General features: G+C 60.7%; 5 protein-coding genes across 5 annotated transcripts; all 5 read right to left on the bottom strand.

Annotated features, from left to right (window-relative positions):
- Positions 1-855: 855 nt before the first annotated feature.
- On the bottom strand, positions 856-1,197 carry LMXM_26_2090 (hypothetical protein, unknown function; the record flags this gene model as incomplete). Its single annotated transcript, XM_003876462.1, has 1 exon — positions 856-1,197. One exon carries the CDS (start codon positions 1,195-1,197, stop codon positions 856-858), a length of 342 nt encoding a protein of 113 aa, XP_003876511.1.
- Positions 1,198-6,079: 4,882 nt separating this feature from the next.
- LMXM_26_2080 (conserved hypothetical protein) lies at positions 6,080-7,030 on the bottom strand (the record flags this gene model as incomplete). Its single annotated transcript, XM_003876461.1, has 1 exon — positions 6,080-7,030. One exon carries the CDS (start codon positions 7,028-7,030, stop codon positions 6,080-6,082), a length of 951 nt encoding a protein of 316 aa, XP_003876510.1.
- A 3,063-nt stretch (positions 7,031-10,093) lies between these two features.
- LMXM_26_2070 (cysteine peptidase, Clan CA, family C48,putative) lies at positions 10,094-14,140 on the bottom strand (the record flags this gene model as incomplete). The annotated part of the gene is made up of 1 exon (XM_003876460.1): positions 10,094-14,140. The coding sequence occupies one exon, from the start codon at positions 14,138-14,140 to the stop codon at positions 10,094-10,096; it is 4,047 nt and encodes a 1,348-aa protein (XP_003876509.1).
- A 1,257-nt stretch (positions 14,141-15,397) lies between these two features.
- On the bottom strand, positions 15,398-18,646 carry LMXM_26_2060 (conserved hypothetical protein; the record flags this gene model as incomplete). Its single annotated transcript, XM_003876459.1, has 1 exon — positions 15,398-18,646. The coding sequence occupies one exon, from the start codon at positions 18,644-18,646 to the stop codon at positions 15,398-15,400; it is 3,249 nt and encodes a 1,082-aa protein (XP_003876508.1).
- Positions 18,647-21,639: 2,993 nt separating this feature from the next.
- LMXM_26_2050 (conserved hypothetical protein) lies at positions 21,640-24,327 on the bottom strand (the record flags this gene model as incomplete). The annotated part of the gene is made up of 1 exon (XM_003876458.1): positions 21,640-24,327. The coding sequence occupies one exon, from the start codon at positions 24,325-24,327 to the stop codon at positions 21,640-21,642; it is 2,688 nt and encodes an 895-aa protein (XP_003876507.1).
- Between the last annotated feature and the right edge of the window lie 253 nt (positions 24,328-24,580).

Raw genomic sequence — 24,580 nt, 5'->3', positions numbered from 1 at the left:
TTTCAAAAAATAAACTCGCTCGCACACTTGCAGTTGCCGGACATCCCTCTCTTCGTCGTCGTCGTCTCTCACACCCTGCTCGCTCCCGCGGCAGTGGAATGCACGGGATAAAAACTTGCATGAGTCCCCTCCCTCCCCTCTGTGTCCCGCTTCTCTCACCTTCATGCTGCCGTTCTGCTGTCGGCCGCCACAGTGCACACGTACACACACACAAGTACATGTCATCATACGAATCGCAATAAAGCCACCAGCGTTTTATGGCATGCACACAGACACACACACGCACAGAGAGAGAGAGACGCGGGCATGGCATTAGACACGTGCTGGCACCGTCCTTTGCCGGGTGGGGCGGGTGATAGGAGTCACAGGAGGGAGGGAGGGAGAGAGGGGGTGCGGGGGAGTGCGGGGGAGGTCCACGTTGTCCAAGCCCTGCACCAAAGACACAACAACACGAATATAAGAAAAAAGAAATCCACCGTCGTCACCGCCATCGAGCGCCACCATCATGTGTATTCAGCACAGGAAATACAAAAGGAACACGAGAACGAGGGCTGCCAGTGCACATAACAGCATGAACACGCGCGCACACAAACTGGGGAAATGGGGGAGGGAGGGAGAGGGAGAGGGAGCGAAGAGCAGAGGCCCTGCACGGGACAGGAGTTACAAGGGCGCTTGAAGCAAGACGAAATGAAGCAAGCCCGGGTGCGGTCACGCGCAGACGTCACGCAGAGATATGCGCTCATATCGCCCACTTCCGCTCTCTCTCTCTGTCCACATTCGACGCCTACGCTTGCCTCCATCCTCCGCCCTCCTCACACACACACACACGACTCCCCCGACTGCCCTCATTCGTCTCTACGGTTTCGTCTTCTGGGATTGCTGCGACAATGACTCCTCTCGTCGCTGTACAACGTCGTACAGCCCGCTATCACGCCAGTCCACAGTGAAGTAGCTAATCATGAGCCCCAGGGGTACCGGTGGGCGCAGCTCCTCGTAGTCGGAGTCACCAGAGAGCATTTCGTCGATGTCGCTGAGATTCACCTCCGACGCCGTGGCGAGCGGCGGCAGACTTGGCGGCCGCTCCGGAGTGCGAGACCAGGCCTTCTGCAAAGCCGTATAGTAGTCGAATCCTACAGGAACACTGTCCATCACGCTCAGCGCCCGTTCGCCGCGGTCTGGCAGCGATGCCGCGCTCATCGTAGCGGCGCCACCACCGTCGACGCTACTCGGCGGCAGCGCGAAGACCACACCGCTGCTTCGATGGAAGGGAAAGGGTGCGTGATCGCAGTGGAGAGGAACCAGCCCTTGTGAACGACGCTCGTCATCTGAATCTTCCTCGGAGGACGAGGAGGCGACGCGAGCGTAACGCAGCCCGGCAGCAGTGGCCTCTGCCAATAATTCATCCGCCGTCGTCACTGGCTGCTGTTGCCGCTGCTGAACCTTCCGCTGCTGACTTTGTTGCAGCACCTGCGCCTGCTGAGCCCGCTCACACTCTGTCCACTCGAGCACCAGGACGGACTCGGCGTGCGAGAGCCACGAGATGGTTAGGTCGCGTGCCGCGCTGACGTCGATGGGGGTTGGCGTACACCCCCACGAGTCGTCGGGCACGCGAGCAGCAGAGGACTGAATGCCCGTCGTTGTGACTTGCGGAAACGGTTAAGGAAGTGATCGGCTAAGAGACTGCAACACGGGTCCGTTGTGTGTGTGTGTGTGTGTATGCACGTGCCAGGCGCCGTCAGGGAGAGGAGAGAGAAAAGCGCGCGCACACACGTCCATATATACATGCGCGAAACCACACAAATGCCTCTGCACGCGAGTGGAGCTGGAGGGGAGGGGAGAGGGAGCTGTACCCTTGTGGGGTGCGGGGTGCGGGGCCACAGGGCAGAAGTCAATCCGCAAAAAAGGGGCGAAACGTGATGGAGGTGAGAGAGCAGGAGGTGACGACACAGGAGAGCGGCTGTGACGCATAGACGTCGATGAGAGCAGCGACGGGTGCGGAGCGCATGAAGCGCCGCTAAGAAGCAGACCCACGCATGAAACAGCAGAAACAGGTCACCTTTATTATTCTTTTCGTGCGCTCCGCATGCCGTTTCGTTTACATACAGCATGAGCCCACTCTTCCCCTTAGCGCATCGCCTGGTGCGAGGCAGCCCAAGACGCGCGCTACACCGATGCGCCGACGCAGCCATCTGAGAGCACGGTCCCCGCCCCAAACTCCTCCCACCCACACGCCTCGGAGGGGCGCATCACAGCCGTCCCCACCCACCCACCCCCATCATGCCGGCAGCCACCTGGTGCATCATCCCTCTCGGGGTGACACCCAGGCCCCCTGCATCAGCAGTGGGCAGTGCGAGAGACGGGTGGGCTGCGCATCCGAGTCACTGTAACCATCCGCCCATCACATGGATGGCACAAACGTGCTCACATGATCGTGGGGCACCCCGACGCAACGCCATCCACGACCTCACAGCAGACATCAACAGGGATGCACCGCGCTGGCCTCCCCCTACGCCGTGGGTGACTGACCCTGCCACCACCAGCAGTGGTTCTGGCATTTCGCAGGGGATGGGGGGAGGCTTCCTGGCTTCCCCAGGCACTGTGTGGACACACTGCGCCCTGTGAGACCGCGCAGTGAAGTTTGTCTGCTGGCCATCATGACAGGTAAGGGTTACACGGAAAAAAAGGTATGGACGCAGTCAAGACGACAGCGCACGCCCAACGCGTATGCGAAGGCGGTGATGCGTACAGATGCCTGTGTGGCTACGTGAGCTTGGTAGCAGAAGGCAGCAGATAAAGCAAAGAGGAAGCCGGTGTCTGCCACACGCGCGAGCCAGAGCAGAGGGGTGTCGTGATACGCTTCCGTGCGCTCACCTCCCCTCATGCGCTCGTGCTGCATTTCCGTGGCGACGCTTCACTCGCTGAAGGATACGCACGCCCGAGCACACGCGAGGCGTGCAAGCAGGTGTCGCGGAAGCACCCACGCGCACGCAGACGTCGCTGCGTGGCTGGCGGTAGCACCCAACCCCACGCGCGAGCGAAGAGAACAGGAGAAGGGGGAGAGTGAGAGAGGCAGTGACGATGAGCATCGAGCATGATACCGAATCGCTGCGACACGCCGCCGCCCAACACGTGGCAAGGAGACCCCCACACACAGGCGCGGGTATTCCTTCTCGGCCCCACGTACAAACCAAGCGCTACACAGCAAGGCATACGCCGAGGCCCAGACGCAAGCGCCCCCCCCCCCGGGGAGGGGAGGGGGGGGGTGAGGAGAGCCCCCCGCACCATGTAGGATGCAACGTGCTTTAAAGCTGCCGCGGGAGGAAGGGTGCGAAGTGCAGCACTCTACGGTGGAAGAGTGGCCTCCCCAGACACACACCCCAAGGTGGGTTCTTCTGGTGTCAGTGAGCATTTTTTTCTTTACTTTCCCGTTGACTGCGTTGATGACCACCTCGATTTTGTTGTGTGGTGCCTCCTCCATCCCTTTCTAATTCTGCTCATGAAAGAGATGCACTGTGTGTGCTGCAGGGCTCATGCATGCATACGCACGATTGTGCCGGATTGCCTCCACCCCACCCCCAAGAAATGAAAAAAAAGCGTGACCCCGACATCGCGTTTCGTTCGGATCGGGTGGCCTTTTGCTGTGATATGAATTCGGTCTCGCGTCTCTGAGCGGCACGAGAGCCCGAGGAGGGCGGAGCAAGGAGCAGAAGGCATCCGCGCGACACCAGAGAGGCCCAGCAAGCGAGTGGGAGAGAGGGGCAACGTGCCGGCACATTCCACCGCCTGCAGAAACGATGGCAACACACACACACGCGCGCGGGGGGGGAGTACCTGTATGCGTACATACGAAATCACCCATAGAAACATTGAAAGGGGATACAGAACGAGAGAGAAGGACAGAGTAGCGCAAGCACCAAGAAAAAGGGGAGGAGGAGAAGGGGGGGCGCGGCCACCACGAACACATCCTCCCCACGACAACGAAGGAACATGTCAAACAGCACGGAGTACGCATCGTCATCGATCACCGCGGAAGACACTGGCAGAGGAGCCACTCATCTCACACAGCAGCCAGCGACGCGACGGAGTGCGAAGGCGACGTGGAGACATGTGAAAGCGAAAGCAAGAAGAGAAAGAGAGATGGGAAGAGGAGCGCGCACCGTGGCGCAACAGTGTCCACGAACAAAACATTTTTTCTCGTTCATGTCACGCAAACTGACCGCGCAACACCTCACCCGCTGCCTCACGCCCGCTAAGTCAGATGTGCCTCCTCGTCCCTCTCTGGCATCCACCATCGCCATGGCCATCCGCACCGCAAAGCGCACAACGTAGTGGCCCATCCATCGCGGCAACATGCACTCCCCCCACCCCGCGCGCGCACGCAGTGGCACACTTTCATTCCTACACATGCAGACTTGGGCAGGCCCGGCAGGCAAGCGAGATGGAGTGAGACGAAGGGAACACTGCGTCACATTCAGCATAACCACAAAGGAAATACTGGACATCCACGCGCACGCACAACCGTGCACACACACAGACACACATCCATCTACATAGATGCCCCATGTTCTTCACCAGCGTGCGAAGGGGAGAGAGGGAGAGATGCACCGAGGCCGTCAGGCGAGCTCGGCGCATCCGTCCCCATCCGATCCAGCTGCGGGAGCCGCTCGTGTGTGTCTGTGTGTGTCTGTGTGTGTGGACGTGCCGCCTACACACACCGAGAGGGTCATGCCGGCAGGATTAGAGCGCGTCTTTAGTACACGCGCACAGACACGCGCGTATGCCTGCGCTTGCATGCTGGCGAGCGTGCGGTGCCACTCATCCTTTCGCCTTCCTGCCTCACCGGGTGCAGACGCGAAGGGGGTCGCGGGTGGGCGGGGCCTACTCTGACGACGCGGACACTGAAAATGACGGGAGAGGGGGAGGGGGCCCATGAGGTCACCTGGCGACCGTTTTCGAAGAGAAAATCGAAGCGATAGGCAGCAGTGGCGGGACATAGCAAAGTGGGCGCTTCCACTGAGAACAAACAACTCAACCGCCCGCCGCCGCCGACCCTCGACCTCGTCGCGCGCCACCATGATCCCCCTCCCCTCCCGCAAGCGTACAATGATAGACGAACAAAGGAAAACCATCGCTCACGCGGGCACTGGTGCACACGCATGCGTTCGCGGAGGTGGAAGCCAGTGAAAATGTACAGAGGAGAGAAGAGGCGGAGGGGGGCGGTGTTTCCTCTCCCTCAAATACCTGTGTGTGTGTGTGTGTGTGTGTGTGTCATAAAATACGGAGCTGAGCTCCACTCTACAGCGCCCCGTCACAGGCACCCATCCGCGTGGTGCGAAGCAGCCGTAGGCACACATCACAGCAATGCGCTCACCCAGTCCTCTGAGCACCGTGTCTGGCCCAAACTCTACCCACCCACCTCTCGCTCCGCAGGTTGCCTCACAGCTGCATCCATCATGCCGGTCACCACGTGGTGGCACCTCCCCCTCGGGGCGGCACAGGCCCCCTTCACCAGTGGGCAGCGAGGGCCACGTGGGATGCGTTCAAGTCACCATGGCAGTCTGTCATATCCGTGGCACAAGCGCGTTCATTGTCTCAGATGGCTCCGACGCAACGCCATCCAGGATCTGGCCTTGTCACCACCACAAGTGGTTCGGCATTTGGCAGAGGTATAGTAGGGAGGTGCCTGACTTTCCTACACCGATTGCCCACTGGGCCCTAAGATGCCACCACGCCCTGAGGAGTATGGCTCCCTATCGGCAGGGATATTATATTGGTGGCAGGAGACATCAAGCCACGCTTGGACGCAGCCACGACACCGTTTGAGTGCGTGGGAGACACAATGAGACAGAGCAGCGCATGAGGGACCACCCAAAGAAAGAGCAGGGAGAAGAGAGGCGCGGCACATCTGCATTCTTGCCTCCCTCTCCCCTGTCCTCTTGCCTGTCTGTGCCAGCACCATCGCCGCATAGCGCGCACGCGCATTGCATGAACACCACATATATCTGAGACGGGCAACAATTAAAAATACAAAAGGAAGAGGAGGTCCTTCCCAGAATACATGCACGAAATCTTCGGGGCCCTAGCGTGCCTGGTGGTCCTCAGCCGCTTCGAAGAGCCCCTCGGAGCGCCATTGCGGCACGAAGAGATCGATCATGTACCCTAGCGGTACAGGCGGGCTCAGAACGTCGCCATTTGGCTCGGAAACGGCCTCGAGGATGACTGAGTCGTTGAGATCCTCCTCGTCCGCCGCCGGCGGCAGCGAGTGCTGCTCCTGGGCCAGCCACCGTGATTGCAAGGCACGGAAGTAGTCGATGCCAACCGGCAGCGTCGACACAACCAGCGGTGACGCCCCCTCTACCGAGTCGCTCAGCGGCTTCGGCAGTGCCTTGGGACTCTTCGGGCTGTCCAGCGCCTTTGTTGAAGCTGTGGCGCGTGATGAACTCTGCTGTGTCCACGTGGTCGGGACGTGCAAAGTCATCCCTGTGCTGCGCCCGGTCGTTACGTCCACCGAGTCGCAGGTCGGTGCCAGCCCAGAGGGAGACTTTGCATGTGCCGGCGACTGCCATCCTGAGAGCGCCGGGAATGTGGGCGACGAGGTCAACCCCGTCGCGTTGGAGGCAGCTGTGCTCGCACCACTTCCTGGAGATGTCTTCGCCCATGACAGCGTTGATTCTTCTGCTGCTGTCTCACGCTCTCGCGGCACCCCGCGTGCCCCGGCACTAGGAGCGGAAACCCCCTGCAGATTACGGTTCCACTCTACAATCAGTGCCGCCTCTGTGTCGAGTATCCACGTCAGCGACGGATCCAGTGAGCCGCTCAGCGGGATCGGCGACGCGACGCACTGGACCGGCGACGGCGGAATGTAACCCGGAACATCTCCATAAGAGGGCCCCAAACGGGCGGTGTGCTCGCTGAGAGAGTCAGAGTGACAGCTGCGACCCACCAGGGCATTGGGCGCAGCGCCCCGCTTCCTTTCCCGGTTGCGGGCGTGAGCCAGGGGGTTGGAGTGCTTGCTAGACTCCCCACCCATGTTCGCTTCGTCTTTTCACTGATGAATGTTTCTGCGTTTTCCGGCTCCGGCAGCGGCCCGTTGTTGTGTTGCGTCGCTTCGATTCGCTTCGTGTTTCGCTTGGCTTCCTCGGAAGAGTGGTGGGTGGTGGGGTGGGGCGGAGAATGTTGTACGGGGCGTGGTGAGGGATCAACGGCAACACACAAATGACCAGATAAAGGCCGACACAAAAGAAGCCACAGCGGCCGTGAACAGCACACGACGGGGGGGGGGGCACACACGCACACACGCACACACGCACACACGCACACACACACGCAGAGAGAGAGAAAAAAGAGCGCAGAGGAACACGACAAAAAAAGGAAAAGAAAAACTCGACAGAGAGAGAGAGCGAGCGGGAGGGGCAGAGGTGAGGGAGCAAAGGGAAGGGAGCCGCCCACGCACAGGCACACACCAACGCGTTCTCCCCGCGGACTCGATGAACGAACTGGAGAGATGATGATGATGATGGTTGTGGGCTGCCGGGATCCGTAACGCTGATGCTACGCGATGCGCCGCCCTTACGAACGCAATGACGGACAAGAAAACCGAAACACAACGTGAACCAAAACTCGCACACACGCACACCGTAACCAGAAGTGGAGGCGAAGGCGAGATGATGATAGAAAAAAAGCCAAAAATGTGAGCAGAGACGCTATGGGTCGAAGTGCTAAAGGAGAAGAAGAGCGAGGCGGAGTGAGAGACGCTTGGATACGGGGATTGAAACTTGTGCAAGCTACTGCGCTTGCTATAACGCTGTCGCTTGGCCTTCGGCAATGTCGCACCCTACTCGAGGCGGCGCGAAACCAGCAAACGTAGAAAATAAAAATCGGCTTACAAACAGCGACAGAGAGCAGAGACAAGCGGAACGGAGCAGCGGTTGGTGGGGAAAGAGGGTGTGGATGGAAGGGAAGGGGGGAGGCACCGATGCGTGTCACTCAGCAGGAGTGAGGGTAAGTGGTGGTGATTTTATATGCGTGCAAGATCAATATATATATATATATGTGTGTGTACGCGCGCGCTTCGGTTTCTGTGGTGCTGCGTTGCTATGCCGCCTCGCCTTTTTTCTCTCGCCCTCGTTGCGTTGCGTTGCGCTTCGAGAGATGAGCGGAGGGAAGGAGAGAGGGGGAGATGGAGGTGAGAAAAGGGCAGAGAAGCAATGTCCACCAACCCACAGATGACGATGAACAACAACCAACTACATATATATAAAGGCGAAAACGAAACCCCGAAGAAGGGGAGAAGAAACGGCAGACAGTCAGCTAGATACGGCGAGAAAGGCGAGGATGACCATGACAGGAACAGGAGAACGGGATGAGGGAGAGACAGATGAACGAACAGCAACGAATCGATACGAAGTCACGCACACACGCATACACGTGACGCAGGAGTAGCAGCAGCAACAACAAACGAAACCGAAATTGCCGGTGGTACAGCGAGTAAGGACAGAGAGCGGGAGACGCTCACGGGGCAGACACATGCAAACTCAGCTACGCCGAGGAGGGAGGATCGCTGTGAATATGAAATCCGCAGAGGAGGGCGAGGGAAGTCGAAGTGCGCAGCTGCTACAAAAGACAGAGATGGAAGGGGGAGGGGACAACGCCATATGATGGATCATGTCGCATACACGCCATGTGCATGTGCACCACAAGACGAGGAAAAGACAGTGAGGCAGGGGAGAGACGAGGGAGAACGTAAGTCATGAAATGAAAGGCGGAGGACATGCCCTGGGAAACGCGACAGAAGGAGCGGGCGACAACAGACACCGAGGAGAGGCGCCTCTCATCGCCCGTGACATCTCAACCCCACAACCCACTCCCAACACACACACACACGAAATAAATATATTAAAAAGAGCTGGGCCGAGGGGTGTTCGGCAGGAGGAAGATCTCCAGCTGGGAGGATAGAGAGAGGGAAGGGCCATGGACTGTGCCGCTTGCCAACGACACCGCTTTTTCGTGTTATGGTGCTGTCCTCTCCTTGTCTTCTGTAGTTCTACTCTTCGGCACCCTGCGTGCCACCTGGCCAACATTTCTCTCACTTTCGCTTACCTGTTTGGTCGCTCACGTCGCCCCGGACAGGGGTACCGGGGAGGAGGAGGGACAGCAGCTGCATCGAGCCGCCGATCACCAATCCTTTGCCTGCACGACATGACGACAGCCAACGCGCTCACGTACGCCAGTGCCGTCATCACAAGAAAAACAAAACGCCACGGTCAGCTAAGCACCCGCACAGTGGCCAAAACAGGAGAGAGAGGGGACGACACTTTCGTGCGCTCCGCATGCCGTTTCGTTTACATACAGCATGAGCCCACTCTTCCCCTTAGCGCATCGCCTGGTGCGAGGCAGCCCAAGACGCGCGCTACACCGATGCGCCGACGCAGCCATCTGAGAGCACGGTCCCCGCCCCAAACTCCTCCCACCCACACGCCTCGGAGGGGCGCATCACAGCCGTCCCCACCCACCCACCCCCATCATGCCGGCAGCCACCTGGTGCATCATCCCTCTCGGGGTGACACCCAGGCCCCCTGCATCAGCAGTGGGCAGTGCGAGAGACGGGTGGGCTGCGCATCCGAGTCACTGTAACCATCCGCCCATCACATGGATGGCACAAACGTGCTCACATGATCGTGGGGCACCCCGACGCAACGCCATCCACGACCTCACAGCAGACATCAACAGGGATGCACCGCGCTGGCCTCCCCCTACGCCGTGGGTGACTGACCCTGCCACCACCAGCAGTGGTTCTGGCATTTCGCAGGGGATGGGGGGAGGCTTCCTGGCTTCCCCAGGCACTGTGTGGACACACTGCGCCCTGTGGCGCCACAGGGAGTTGCGTCCGCCCTGTCATCAGGGCGAAGGAGAAGACTGAACAAGGAAAATGAAAGAGGATTGAATTACCAGTGAGCGAGCACATCTCCCCCTCTCTCACATGTGCCTCCCCACTAACGACACTTCCATCCAGATCGCACGGTACACTGCGCTCATGAGCTTCTCTCTCTCTCTGCACGAGTGCACGCGGAATGTATGCGTACAAGGTTGTCTCTCAGACGCCGCTCGACGACGACGTGTTCGCTGTTGGATACCGTCGGAGAAGTCGCTTGCTGAGCAGCTCCAGCAGAATGATTTCGCGCAGCCGGGTGACATCAGACTGTGTAAAACCTACCGCCACACCCTGGGCAATGCACCATGCCACCTGGCATACAAAGACCCCGCAGTCGTTGCCATTCGCCTGCTGCGGGATGTGGTCAAACCCACCTGTGAACCACTCCACCTCCGTGTCGCTCAGCTGCCCGGCAGGAAGAGCTGTCGCAGCCGTCAACGAGCGCGATGGCGTTGGCGGCGTTGGCGCAGCTCGCACAGCGAGCGCTGCGCCAACACCGCCCGCATCACTCACTCCGCGTAGCGCCTTCTGTGCTGCTTGTTCCATGAGCCGCTCCTCTTGATGTCGCATCCGCTTCGCCGCGCGGTGCAGCTCGTCCAATGAACCATACGGCTGCAGGGAGTCGAGAGGTGATACGGCAGTAGAGCCCCCCTCCGTCAACAGCGTGTCGGCGAAGGGCACGTACGGCGCGGCCACCACGCACGCCGAGACCCACGGCGACGGTTGGGGTGCGGCAGAGGACGGTGAGTCCTGTGCAGCGACGGCCGCCGCCGCAGCGTGCGTGTCTTCCGTGTTTACGAGGCCAAAGTGTCGCTTGCACTCACGCCACGCATGCGAGAGATGTGCCAGTATCACAGCGCCGCGCTGGCGTGCCCTGTCGGATCGGCTCATAGAGTCGTACATGACCCACCGGTTGTCCGCGCAATGGAGGACCGCCAAAGCCCAGTGCTGCGCCTCGATGTTCACGGGCACAAGCACCGCACGCACGCTACGCGGATCGGAGGGGCTGTACGGCTCTAGCAATTGCTTGCGATGGCGGAGCCAGCGGAAAACGGCGCTGCTAGAGCCGAGCTGCGGCAGGCGTGGTGGAGGGCTGCGAAAACCGCCCACGCTCTGGCCCAGTTCGGATTCCACCTTCGTGTAGAAGTGCGTGCCCAGCGACGCGATACGGTGGCGGCATCGGGCTGCGGGCAAAGATGCGGTGGCCGCACCTTCAGCCTCCACGCACAGCAGCTGCAGGTAGTTGTTGATGACCTGGTCGTTCAGCCACGACCGGGGGCCCAAAGAGGCGAGCTGCCTGTAGCTGATCTCGTAGCCCCCAGTGTCGAACTTCACTGCAATGGCGTTGCTCGCACCGCGCGCGTAGACGGATTCGAGTACTTGGCGATCAGCGTCGTCCAGACGCAGGTGCTCGAGCGACACTGGCACACCACTGCGGATGTGTCGCATAACACCAGTGCAGATGAGCGGCTGCAACATCGCCGCCGAGGGCACGGCAGAGCCGTCACGCAACGCTGTCGCCTGCACCTTCCTTGCGTGCGGCTGCGTCAACTCCAGCATAAGCTGTCGCTCAATCCACTGCGTCAGCGCACGATCTGCCGCGCTACTGCTCACATCCATGGTGTGCTTCACATCGCGCTGCACAAGGGGGACGCATACCTCACTCATGATGGCCTCGTACACCGCCCGCACTGCAACATCGCGCGGAGTGTGCGTAGTGTCCGTCACCAGACTTCGAAACGCATCTACTGCGGCCTCTGCTGCTACATCATGCACACAGCTCTTCCCGTCACGCGTGAACGGCGCTGCACCACGAACATCCCGTGCATTGCCGTGGTAAGATCGGCGGTGCTGCCCGGCGGAGATGATCGACGAGACATGCGCACAAGATGAAGACCACGCGGGCAGTGCAGAGCTCGTTGCCGCGCATGCTGAAGGATGTGACAGTGCAGCTGGCACGTTCTGCTCCGGGTCCGGAATCATCGGAGATGCACGCTTCACGTCCTCGGGGCTGTGGGCCCTGTGGGCACGGATGTCACTGCCAGAGCCTTCGGGTGCTCCCCCGTCGACTTGCGTGAGCATCCCCAGACTCTCAGTGAGGCGCGCTAGATCGTCGGCGTGCTCACGCGTTCGCTGAGCAGCCAGAGAAAGCACCGGCTGTTCACCACTCGACGACTGCACCTCCGATGTCGTCTGCCGCGCCACCAGCCCTCCCTGCTGTGCCCTGCACGCCGCCGTCCCTGCCGCAATCGCGGCTCTCAGCTGCTCCAGCACGTGTGCGCGAGTAGTTCGCTTAGCAGCAGCCGTAGCATCCTGAGTCACCTCTCTATCCCTGAGCATCTTGCCACCGTCACTCCAGTCTGCCCACGTCGGTGGCAGCGCCGATTCCCACGGCGACGGTGCGGCGTCAGCAGCGCGCCGATACAACTCAGACGCAGTCGAGAACGGCGGAGGAGCGGCGGCCGAGTGTCGTGCGCACGAGGACGCATCGAAGTGCTCCGCATCCACCGCTGTCGTCGGCTTTGGGCACACGCCCACATCACGCAGTGACCGCTTCGCTCCCTCAAGACGCTTCCGTCGACGCAGCCACCGCACGAGGCGCGCACGCGACCGCGCCAGCAGGCGCGACGTGCTTCGGAAGGAGTCCTTCGGGGCGTCTGATGATGCAGTCACGGCCCCGCCCAAGGGGCGCCTGCGGAGGCCGCCAATCCACGAGAACGTGAAGCTGCCACCATTCTCGTGCCGGCCCGTCCACCCTGCCTCCTGTCTGTGATTCGGATTGCCCGCAGCTTCAGTGCTCTGAATAGCGTCTCTGTCTCCACTACCCACGCGGCTACCCCGACTCGAGCACGTCGAAGAAGCTGTGGAGGTGTCCAAGTCTCCCTCCTCACTGTCGACTTGCCAACGATGGAGGGCTCCGCCCCTGCCACCCGCGCCGGCTTGCTGACGTGCACTCTCGCGAGGATGCCCCAGAAGAGCTTCGCTCCTCGTGCGAGACGGCGACAAGGCAGGCGTGGCCACACCCATTGGCACCGCCTCTGCAGTCATCTCAGCCATCTCTGCTCCCTGTGCCTGCTGGCCCTCCATCACGCTGTCGTCGACTGTGCCGTCTTGGTAATCTCTGCGCGCACCACGTGGCTGAGCAGCGTCAGCCGGCCGCAGGAGCTCCAACCTAACCGACTTTCCCCGGTCACTGGACAAGGACAGCGAGTGAGAGAGACGACCAAGTATGCTGCGGCCAGCTGTGTCCAACCACGACAGCGACGACACAGGCGGAGCAACAGGAGGGGCAGCAGGCACTGCTGCGGCCGTCGTGTAACTGGGGTGCTGCATCTCCGCGCTTGCAACCACAGATGGGAAAGCCGATAGCGGCGCTGGATAGAATGGCTTGCCCGCCTTGCTTGACATTCGTTGTAGCTCTCTTCTGCTCCTCCACCAGGCCTGCACAGCCCGCACGAGGGCGGTGCGTTGGGCAGCGCTTGTCAGCACCCCTCGAAGACCACTCTCTGCAGCTCTACTTCTGTGGCCGCTCAGGACGCGCCGAGGACTTCCGCGCAAGTCTGCGTGAGTGCGCTCCTCCCCTTCCACAGCACCCCTCGGATTCCGCCGCGGCTGCACATCGCTGTGCCGGAATGCGGTAGAGGCGCGGACGCGCCCACCACCTTGCCGCCACTGGCTAAGGCGGTCCTCCTCTGCGCGGTAGCGGCGTACCAGCGAGTCCATCACGAGGGCATACGGTGGCGGCGTCGACGAGTGCGTTGTCGCCACGCCCGATGTTCGAGCGGATGCCGAAGATGCCGGTGCTAACCCCTGCAGCTGCCCGTCAGCAGTTTGAGCAGGCGCCGCCGTGCTCGCACTCGATCGAGGGAGCAGATGAGAGTGTCGATGATGCAGATGCCGAGAGAGGACCATGTTGGGCGGCGGCTGGATTGTTGGGCTGCGCACGGGCCCCCCAACCGCGTTGGGCCTTGACGGCACCGGCCCAGGTTGTGCCGCCGGATCATGCGCTTGTGTGTCCGCCGTCGCCGACGACGCCGAGGAGCTTATGGACGGTGTGAGCGACTGAAGCACATCACCGCTCGTGCTCTGAGGTGCGGGGCGAAGTTCCACGGCAATATCGGCGGTTGCCGCGAAGGAGAGCGACGAAGAAGAGTTGGGGGACGCCCCCTCCGCGGCACGATGGTGGCAAGTTGACGGCTGCAAGTTCATGACATAACACACATACACGCACGCATACACACGCCGTCTCTGATTCTTGAAAGGCGCAGAATAACTGCGAGCGCAACAGGGATTCCCCTGCTTTTTGGTATGTGTGCTTGCGTGTGTTCGTGTGTGTGCTGCACATGATCCAGTTGATACATTGATGTGGCGGAGAAGGAGGAGGAGGAGCGAAGGGGTAGTACAAAGGGGCAGGAAAGGAAAAGACCAAGACGGAGACAGAGGGAGAGAGCACACAGGCACGTCTGTCTGTGTGTTGTCGTCCGTGCGTGTGCCGTGCCACCGTGCAGCTCGCTGCGAGCTAATCGACGCGTCGCACGCACATCGCGCTGTACCGAATGGGCGATGCGCACCATCGGCAAAGCCGGCGGCTGAGCTCTCACTGTCACTTTGCTGCTGTATTTGTGCCGTCTCCCTTCACCGTCACCTCCCTCCCGCTTTGCTCTCTCCCAGTGCCGTGGTGTGCGCGTGGCGTGCATGGTGATTCTCATCTCATCTCGACGAGGCGCAAGGTAAAATATGAAGGGGACAGAGGGTGCCTGCACGCATACACGCAACAGAGAGAAGGCGAGGCGTTCGTGTGTGGGTGGGTGGGTGGAGGAGGGGGGAGGGGTCTGCCCATTCTTCTCTTCGACCATCTCCTAGCAGAGGGAGGCGAGAGCAGAGAGGGGTTTGGTGGCACGGATGGGCGTATTGGAGGAAGGGGGAGGAGCTTGCGCTCCTTTTATCCCAGCGGGACACAGACCCACACAAACGCGCGCGGCTTCTGTACTTAGGCATGTATGTGGGGGAGGTACATGCGTGTCATCGGCTGGCAAGAGGATCCCGACGACGCACATGTGTGCAGGCACAACTGCGAACCAAAACGCAAAGAAAAAGAAGCACGCAAGCAAAGGCCCGACTTGGAGGAGAGAGGGGGGGAAGAAAACGTAGTGCATGGGAGGGAGGCAGGGTGGGAGGCCGGGGAATACAAAGATGCGATCGCCCCGTGGGGTGTGGGGGAACAGTGGGCCATAAGACATCTGAAGAGGCCTTGAGGAGAGGAGAGGAAGGACACAGCGGCGCGTGCCCACACGAGCACGCCGGCACATAAAGCGCAGACGGTGATCCGCTGGGTAGTCGGGAAAGGAGCGGGGAGCAGGACACGCGAAACAAAAAGCACACACGCGTTGGTGCTGCGATTCTCCCACACGCACACCACCACACAACTTTTCGACAACTTGCGCCCAATCTGTGTGAGCGTGTGCGCTATCGCTTCGCAGAGAGCACCGGAAGGCCGGCTGCCTTCGCTGCGGCGTCGAAGCTGATCGAGGTCCTCCATGGTGCTTCGGGCATCTTTGCTGTCTTACCCTCGGCTTCCACCACCGACGGTGCCGCGATCCAGTCGCCCAGCATGAAGTAGCGAGATCGAAGCAGCTCCGCGGCGGTGGGCCGCTTTGCGGGATCGGGCTGCAGGCACCAGCGCAGCATTTTCTTGCACTCATCCGAGAGGTGAGGCGGCAGGCGAACCGCAATCGGCCCGGCGTGCGGCGAGGGGGGCTCTGGCCGCTCCTTTTCCTTGCCGGCGGCGTCGTGGTTCTGTAACAGAGCAGCGATGCGAGTCTCGTACAACTTACTGAGATTCTCGCTTAGGCGAGCGTCGTATATATCCTTATCACGACGCGTCAGCGGCTTGGGCGGATCCCCTGGCAGGCATTCCTCCATAATGACACCTCCCTCCGAGACAAGCTCGACAAAGGTCATGGCAAAGGCGTAGATGTCGCTCGCGGCCGAGAATAGGCGACGGTGCAGCACCTCTGGCGCCGCATGCGTGACAGTCACGTACCTGTGCACTGGAACGTCGTCTAGCCGTCTAGTGCCAGCGCAGTTCAGGGCGCGACGAATTAACGAGATGTGGTTCAGCTTCACCAGCGGCGCGCCGCCGCGGCAACGGCCAAGCGAACCGACCGCGTCAAAAGTCGTCGTCCCAGAGCTCAGAGTCTGCGGCACGCAAAACTGTTCGGTGGAGGAGCTCCCAACCACCGTCGGGGCGGAAGACTTCGATGACTTTTGCGTGACCTGCCGCTGTTGCTGCGGGCCCGCGCAGAAGAAAACGGTGCGCGTGGTGGGTGGTGTAAGGAGGATGGGGAGGCGGCCGCGTAAGTCCTGCAGCGGCGTTTCGATAGGTTTCACGACGTAGTGGTCCGGTGACAAGATCGCAATGCCACCGTGATTCGTATTCTGCAGCGGCACCACCCGCATCGGCGGCGTCTCGAGTTGCTCCTCTGATGTTATCACCGACGCAAGCATCTCTGCATCCGCCTGACCACGCACTCCGTCATGCGGGGACGGAAAGGGCACGTCGTCGCCCTCGCCGGTGTCCGTGAACTCAAACTCGCTCATGAAACGGCGGTAAGTCTCGTGCAAGCGGTGCTGGTTGGCGCTGTTGCTCGTGTGTGCCGCCAACAGGCTACCGGAGGCCAACAGGCCCCCGCGAAAGCCGGTCTCGGTGAGAGACGTTGACTTTGACGGTGACTCGAACGAGCCGACCTCCCGGGGACTCATGACGAAAGTGGTGTTGTCGTGGGCCGCCTCAACAGTGTTTTCACTCTCTATCGTGCCCGCGTTACCGTCCCGCTGCTCACAGGTCTGTACGGTCACCGCGCCTTGCCCACTCAAGGTTTTGTTGCCCTCGTTGAGGTTGGCATCGATCGCGGACACCTGTGGCGTACAGCTGGTGTTGTGCGCCGGTATGGAGATGTTCTGTGTCGGGCGGGTCTTGACGCCGACTGCTTTACCGGTGTGCTGAGCCGAGGACGACGCGGTTTTCCACTGCTCGACAGAAATGGCGCGGCGCTGCCCACACAGGGGCGACCGGGTGTCGTTAATCGGCTCGAACTCCTTTCGCTTCTGGCTGGTACTCACGCTCGTCAGCGGCAGTGGCCGCTGCGGGACCAGTGATCCCGGCTTCGGGTCCAGCGACGCCAGCGCCTTGCCCAGCTGCGACAGCGTCACACTCGTCAAGTCGCCCGTTGGTAGGTCGGAAATATAGGCGGGAAAGTAGGTGTGGTAGACACTTTGAATCGACCGGCAAAGGAAGACTGCCTTGGCGCACAGATCGTACTGCATCTCGCCTCTGTCGTGCACCTGCAGAAGTGCCAGGAGGACGTCTCGCATGTAGGCACGCGCGGTCAGCTCATGCAGCCGCCTTCGCTTAAAGCGCGACGGCATCTCCTTCATCTGGAACCCAAGCAGAGTCCCATGCTTGGCGTACTCGAGATACAAGCGCAGTTTGCGTGGTGTGGCACTGGCCGCCTTTTCCTGGTGCACGTTCGGACTGGAGTGCGAGTGGTGATTCAAAAGACTGGCAAGTAGGTGGGTCCCACTGCGAGAGAGCGACTTCCTGTGATCCTCTGCACGGCCATCGGAGCCTGCGGTGAGATTACCGGAAGCGAAGAGCCCGTCAGCAGCCGCCCCGCCATTGCCGCTGTAGTTTTCCCGTCCAGGAACGAACTGGCACGATGCCTCTGGCACGGCCATGGAGACGCCTTCAGCAAAGACGTACTCCAGCTGGTAGCAGCGGAGGAGGCGCGGGCAGTACGTCGACAGCCGCGCCCACCGTCGCACCTCGAGGCAGATCTGCTCCAGCGCACAGCTAGACGTGCAGCTGCTGTTCAGAGAAAACTCTTTCATTGCTATTATGTAGTGCGACACAGCTGTGCACGTCGGAGCAACCGTCGGTGTCGCAGCGGAAGTGGAAATCGGTCCAGCGATCGTGCTGGTGTCATGGGTGGAGGTGGTGCCCATGATCTCGCAGCCGGAGTTGAGGCTCTTTGTCGAGTTCACGTCCCCTCCAAGGCTGACGGAGGAGCGATCGCGGCCGGCGGCGCAGGCGGCCGCACTGCTGGTATTGCCTCGTCGTACCGGGGCATACCGCGGCATTGTCGCGTTCACCGCCTCCTCCAAGAGCCCAGTAAAAACGGAGAGCTGCGCAAGGTGAACCTCGCTGTACATGCCCTTCGCAATACACGTGTCGTTGGCTATCGGTTGGAGCTGATAAACTGTCAGAGTCCGCGCCGGCGGACTGACGTGCTGGCCGCCGGCGTTCGTCGAGTCGCCATTCATGCTGCGGTGAAACGCCGGGCCAGTCGTGTCTTTAGTTCCTGCTACAGTGCCGCGCTTGGTGTCTTTCGCATGCAGTGCGGCGATAGTGTCGTCGGTCACGGCCGGCATAATGCCCTGCGCCACCGCGACACAGCGCACCTCCATCACATACTTATAGTACGTCGTGGCCGTCACATCATCAGGGCGGAACGCCGCGATGCCGTTGCCGCCTGCCTTGACGTTGTTGTGCGCGAGGACGCCAATGCCAAAGCCACGAAAACCCACGCCGTTGAGGTCATTCGGCGTCTTGACCTTCTTTCCACTTGGCAGCTGATCATTCGGGACGCCGTCGCCACGGTCGTTGCCGCCGCGGTTCAGCGGACTCAGTCGACCTTTGAAACTGTTACACCCCATTACACTCCACCTGTCGAGCACGTGCAACTTTCCGTTCCCCGTGACTACGCGGCAGGACGGGCGGACAACAGCGGACGACGAGAGCGACGAGAGAGGTGACGGAGAGCGGCAATAAAACAAAAGAACAAAACGAGAACGGGCCGGCGGGCGAACAAGTGAAAGGCGCACGTAAGACTGACACACACACGCGCGCGCACGAGGCCGCACGGCACGCATCCACCGGCACAGACAGACAGACTCGCGGAAAGAGGAGGAGACAGTGCCGAGGCTCAATATACTGAGCTCCTTGTCCTCACGCTGTATCGCCGCCTCGCTCGCTCTCCGCTTTTCGCTCGATGCACTTGGGCCGGCGCGTCACGATCTGCCAGAGTTCGCACACGCACCTTCAATCACGCAACGATGTGGGTGTCGTAGCTGAGCCTGTAGATACCCGGGTAGCGACGAAATCCAAGCACGCACACAGAGAGAGATAAGGACAGTGAGGCACACACGCACGCACGGAAGCGAAAGAAGAGTGAACGCGCGCGCGGAAAGGATAAAAAATGCAAGAGCGCAACCGTCACTCAACGTTAAGGTGCTCAGTGTGAGGGCAAAGAAAGCGAGCGAGCGAGCAAAAGAGGGATAAAGGAGAAGGGGAGGGACTAAATTCTGGGCTCTGCTTGCTTTACAGCTTCCCCTCACGCTGCACTGCACTGCACTGGTCCCCTTCCCCGTTGGTGCACGACAAGTGCAGCAAAAGGTTGGGCGAATATGTTCAAAACGGATGAGCAACTCAGTGCTGCACCTAGCCTCATCCGATACGGCGCACTCTGCAGTATCTATGTGCAGGCACACACGTGCACACAATCCACGAACACCAGCTCTCGCCTCCCTCTGTCGTCGTTCGTTCGTGTTTCTCCTGTTGTTGGGTCTCGTTGGCGATTGGTAATAAGCGCACAGAAAAACCGAGACACAGCGAGGCAAAGGACAGATGACGAAGGGCGCGCCTTGCCTCCTTGAATGCGGCGCGCACGTCTGCGTGCGCAGGTGTTCGTGTGTGCGTGCGCACGTGTGCTTCGTATTACGGCACTTCTTCACGCGTGTGCCAGTCCCGAGCCCTACCCGAACCCCCTCTTGGCCCCCAACAGAGAGAGAGTAGCGGTGCCGGGAGGGGGGAGTGGAAGAAAACACGTCACAGATGTGCTGCACAGGCCGAGGCAAACACGGGTATACCCGACAAGCGCACGCACACACGTGTGTACACGACAATCTTTGGACAGAGGAGCGGCAACCAATGGGCACAAAGCAACACAGGAGCCGAAACACGTGAGGAGATGAAGGGGGGAAGAAGAAACAGTTTAGCACAGCGCCGCCGGATACCACGTATCGTCGGTACTCTCGACGCAGCACTCCTTGTGAAACCCACAAAGGAGGAACAGAGGGAAAAAAAGGGGTGCGTGTGTGCCTCCTGTATGGGGGCGACTGTGCGTGTGCCCGTGTGTGTGTGTGTCTTATTAGTCGCCGTATTCTCCGATCTGCAGAAAGTCGCGTCCTCCTCCTCCTCTCCCTGCCCCTTGTGGCTGTTGTTCGCTCCAGCTACCCTGCACGGAAGGTCCAACGCTCACGTGCATACACACGCGACGGGGGTTACGGTTTCGCCTACTGCGCTGTTGCCCTTCTTCCCACGCCGGAAAGGTGTGAAAGAGGGGTCGCAAGTTGCAGGCAGGGATGACGAAGAGGAGGCTGGCGGTGAGAACGGCCGCAGAGTGAGGTGGAGAACGAGGAGAGAGCTGCCAATAGTGAGGGAAGAGGGCTGCCACGTGCAGCACCGGTGTCTCCCCGAAGACCTTCTTGTCCGATCTACCTTGCAAATTAAGCCCCTTTCAACTCCAATGATGCGTCGCCCTCTTTGGTCTCCCTCTGTGCTCTTCAGTGCGAGCGTGACCGATACCTCCGGCAATCCCCGCGCTGCGTGCGTGCGCACGGGCGCCGATGTATAGCCTCGCCTCGCCTCTCTCTTCCGCTTCTTGAAGGAAAATCACCCGTTACAATGGTGGCGTTATGAGCACGGCCACGCACACACACACGCTCACACAGACACAGACAGACACACAGACACAGACACAGACACAGTCGCGGCGAACGAGAAGCAGATGTGGTGAGAAGGAGGAGGGGGGCAGCAGCAACACCAACCGGAAAAAGAGAGGTGTCCTCAAGCGTGTGTGTGTGTGTGTGTGGTGCACAGAGAGCGCGGTAAGAGGTGGATAAACAAGCAAAGGCGCTCACACGCAGGCACGCCGGATAAGGTCCTGTGGCTACCGCTCGAGGCGGTCTTGTGCCCTGCAGAGTCGGTGTGGCTGAGTGGGGGGAGCAAAGTGACGATGGCTGCCAGCAGCCGCGACGCCAGCGGTGATTGGTGGCGAGCGGCGACCGCCCGGGAGAGAGAGGCAGGCAAAACACAACGTGATATGTGCTGGTCCTGTGGGCGCGCGCGCGAGAGAAATACAGCGGGAGAATCAGAAGGGTGAGGCGCACAGTGAAAAGTGCTGGATGTAAAACTATGAGGCGGTGGGTAACTCAAGTGTGCGTGCCCACATGGACCAGGAGCAGAGTGAGCGGAGAAGCAAAGAGGCATGGATAAAGAAAGCGGCGACATGAGCGCCGCGCTCGAGGGCGGGTGTGGGGGCACGGGCCGTGATGGGGGAGGGAAGCGGAGCGGAGAGAAGGTGGGGGAGGCGAGAATGACGAGGGTCGTCACCTACCCCATGAGGCCGCTCCCTATGAGGGCAACAGCGGGTAAGCCTACTCCGCGGTGAGGGTCAAACACTTTTTTCTGCTTTATTCGAGTGGTCCAGCGGATACGCGCTTGATAGCAGCACTGACAGAGCAGGAAAAGGAGCGAAAAGGGTGCCCGTCGCGAGGGATGGCGGAAGACAGGAAAGGGAAAAGGCGAGATCAGCCAGTCAAGACAGTGTGTGGGAGCACCGAGCACCGACCCAAGAGAACAATAGCCGTTAAGCAAGCGGCGTCGGCGCTCGCAAGCCCGCTAGATCACCCGCCTCGCCGTCGTCGGCTGCAGCCTGCCTGAGGGCCGCCGCTGCCATGGAGCGGGCAACGGAAAGACTCGTCTCCATGGACTGCCATTGCTGACGCGTCTGCAGCTCCATCTGGCGCAACGAGTTCAGTCGAGTCATTGCCGCGAGCGGAGGCGATGAAGCGGGAACAGCACGAGTGACACGATGGGCTGCGGTGGTGTTGCGCTGTGCGACGTGAATCTCATGTATCGCCAAGGTTGATGCATCTGCTCGCGCGGTGGTGAGAGGGGTCGGTGTCGTTGGGGACAACACCACGGGAACTGCCCCGGCAGCAGGCTGTAGAAGACTCTCGCCACACCCATCCTCAACGGCATCCAGGAGAGAGCGGAACAAGGACCCGACACGCAGTGCACGGGCGTAAACTGAAGGCACCTCGGTGAGCGGGATGCTTGGCGGCGACAACTCCGTGGTGTGCAACGACGAGGCGAGCGACAACCACCGCCGAACAAAGGCGTCACGGTCACGGGCCGCGTCTCCCACGGTTGACCACAGAGCGGCGTCAATGGCGCCATCCCTTCCAGCACCAGCGTCTGCGAGGCTGTTCGTCACACAAATGCGGTCCTCCTCCGCCGACGCCGCACAAGGTTCTGACCCAGTGAGCTCATCCATTTCGGCAGTTTCTACCTCGCTCCTTTCTGTCTGCTGCGCATCGCTGCTGCACTCAGGACCACCCCTTCGCTTCTGAAGTGCAAGGCTCAGCTGCGAGAGCAGACAGGGCACGGTGTGGTAGACCGCCGCCAAGGCCTCCGCAATCGTTCCTTCACACGAGCGTTCGCATATGGAGTGGGCATCCGTGGTCCTTGCCAACACAGCCATCGGCTCGCGCGGACCGAGATGCATCGCCTCCACACAGCCGATGCCGTCCTCTGCAACGTTGTCGTCACCAGAGCAACCACCCACGTCAGCATCACGAGAAAGTTGTGGTGGCGGTGTTACGTAGCACTGAGGTTGGCCTGCGTGGATCGCGTTGCACAGCCTGGCCAGAGAGCAGAGTTGCATCGCGCAGCAAAGCACTACAGAGAGGTGGGAGTGAAGGTGGCCCACAGTGGGAGATCCCGTGCCCGATGACAGACGCACCTGCACAAGGGCAGTCGCACCACGACGCCCATCACCAGCAGCGTCATCGCGGCTGTCGTGACACACCACTTCATGCTCGCATTCATCATGGTTGCACAGTCGCAGTGTCGACGGCTGAGCAGGCAGTGGGGGGTGAAGTGAGGGACATCGCCTCACAAGGTTGTTGAGGTTTCGCACAAGTGCGTCGATATGGCCGCGCTGGTGCAGTCGGCGGTCTGGATGCGGCATTGCGTCGCCGACGGCGTCTCTGTCGGCGGTATGGAGAACGCTAAGGGGTTCCGCAGTCATCGAGTCGCTGACTGCGTCGACATCACTGCTGGTCAAGCCTTCCATGATGACATGCCACACATGTCGGAGAGAGCGAGGTGTGCGCAGGAGCGGCGCTGGCAGCACTTGGACCGGTGACGGTGGGCTGTGGCTCTCTTCGCCCGACTGACGATGCGCGTCGTCCGGGGCATTTGGCTGCGACACCATCTGAATGTACTGGCGCCACAGAGAGCACATGGGGTGGTGGCTGCCTTCCGCGTTGTCAAGCTTGACAATATCGCTGGTGCGTCTCTGCTGACTCGGCGGCGCCGAAAGGCTCGTAACCTCTGCTGCCCAGCCATATTGCTGCGTCGCTTGTCCCTCTCCGCCACCGTCGCTGGCTGAGCGGGCCTGTCCATTGACCCCACGAAACCCATCTGTTTGCCCGCTGTTGCACTCGCCCTCCGTGAGATGAGGGCACCACTGTGAGTGCGGTTGGCAGCCGTAGAGATGTCTCTCCTCGCCCACCACCTGACCCTGTGCACACATGTCCCTTCTTATCGGAGTTTTGCAGTGGCAGCTTGGTATGTACTGACGTCGATCCAGCGCCAACCGCCCACACAGCCGCACCACCCGTCGATTCAGCGCGTCAAGCCGGAGAATCACATGTTGAAAGAAGTCGCGGTGCACAACCTTCTCGAACCACGGCTGCACCTCTCGAGCCCACACTTCTGCAATCTGCAGCTTGGCCGCGTGCATCATGTGTTCTCGGTGGTAGTTGGAGCATTGCTCCTCCAGCTGTTGTGTACGTGCCGCCATAGCCGAGTAGAAGCCAGCACACGTGGATGTCTGAGGAAGAGCGCGTGCCAAAGACATCGACGGCAGGGGCTGCAGTGCTAGCAGTGTTGCCGGTGCTGGTACTCGCTCTCGTGCAGCAGCGGCAGGATTGATGATGATAGTGTCCTCAGCATCCTCGGCACGATCGACCTTACAAAGCAGGCCATCGTGGCGAGGAGACCTGCCAGCCGCAGTGGTTGATTTGGCCGACTGGCCACGCAGTAACGGCGAAAGAAGCGTGTCTGCGGCGCCACAAGGCGAATAGGAAGGCGTCGGCAGCGCTGATTCGGCAGAATAGAGTAGCAGGAGCGGCGACACGGCCCGCACCAGGACGAGTCTGTTTGCATCCAGCGCGGAACGCTGGGTCGCCAAGCGAGCACGCGCGTCGCTGAGGCGCTGCAGTGCGTTGCGGATGCCGTGCTCGACATTCTCCAGCGTGCTCTCCATCGAGGCAAGAAAGAGGTGTGTGTGTGTGTGGGGGGGGGGGGGGGTATGGCTGCACACGTCAGGAGAGAGAAGAGAAAGAGGGATGAGAATGGGGAGTCGGAAGCGAGAGACTTGCCGTCTTCGACCCCCGCGCGTCGGCGCCACGCTTGTGCATGAGGGTGTGCGAGGGCGTGTCTATGGCGCATGTCTGCAGGCGATGTAGACAAGCTGTGATCTGAGAAAAGAGTGCATGAGCGCCGAGGCACAGAGAAGC

This window comes from Leishmania mexicana, chromosome 26 (genome assembly GCF_000234665.1).
Source record: "Leishmania mexicana MHOM/GT/2001/U1103 complete genome, chromosome 26".
NCBI lineage: Eukaryota > Euglenozoa > Kinetoplastea > Trypanosomatida > Trypanosomatidae > Leishmania > Leishmania mexicana.
Note: the sequence above shows the minus strand (reverse complement) of the source record. Positions and strands in the feature narration are given on the sequence as shown.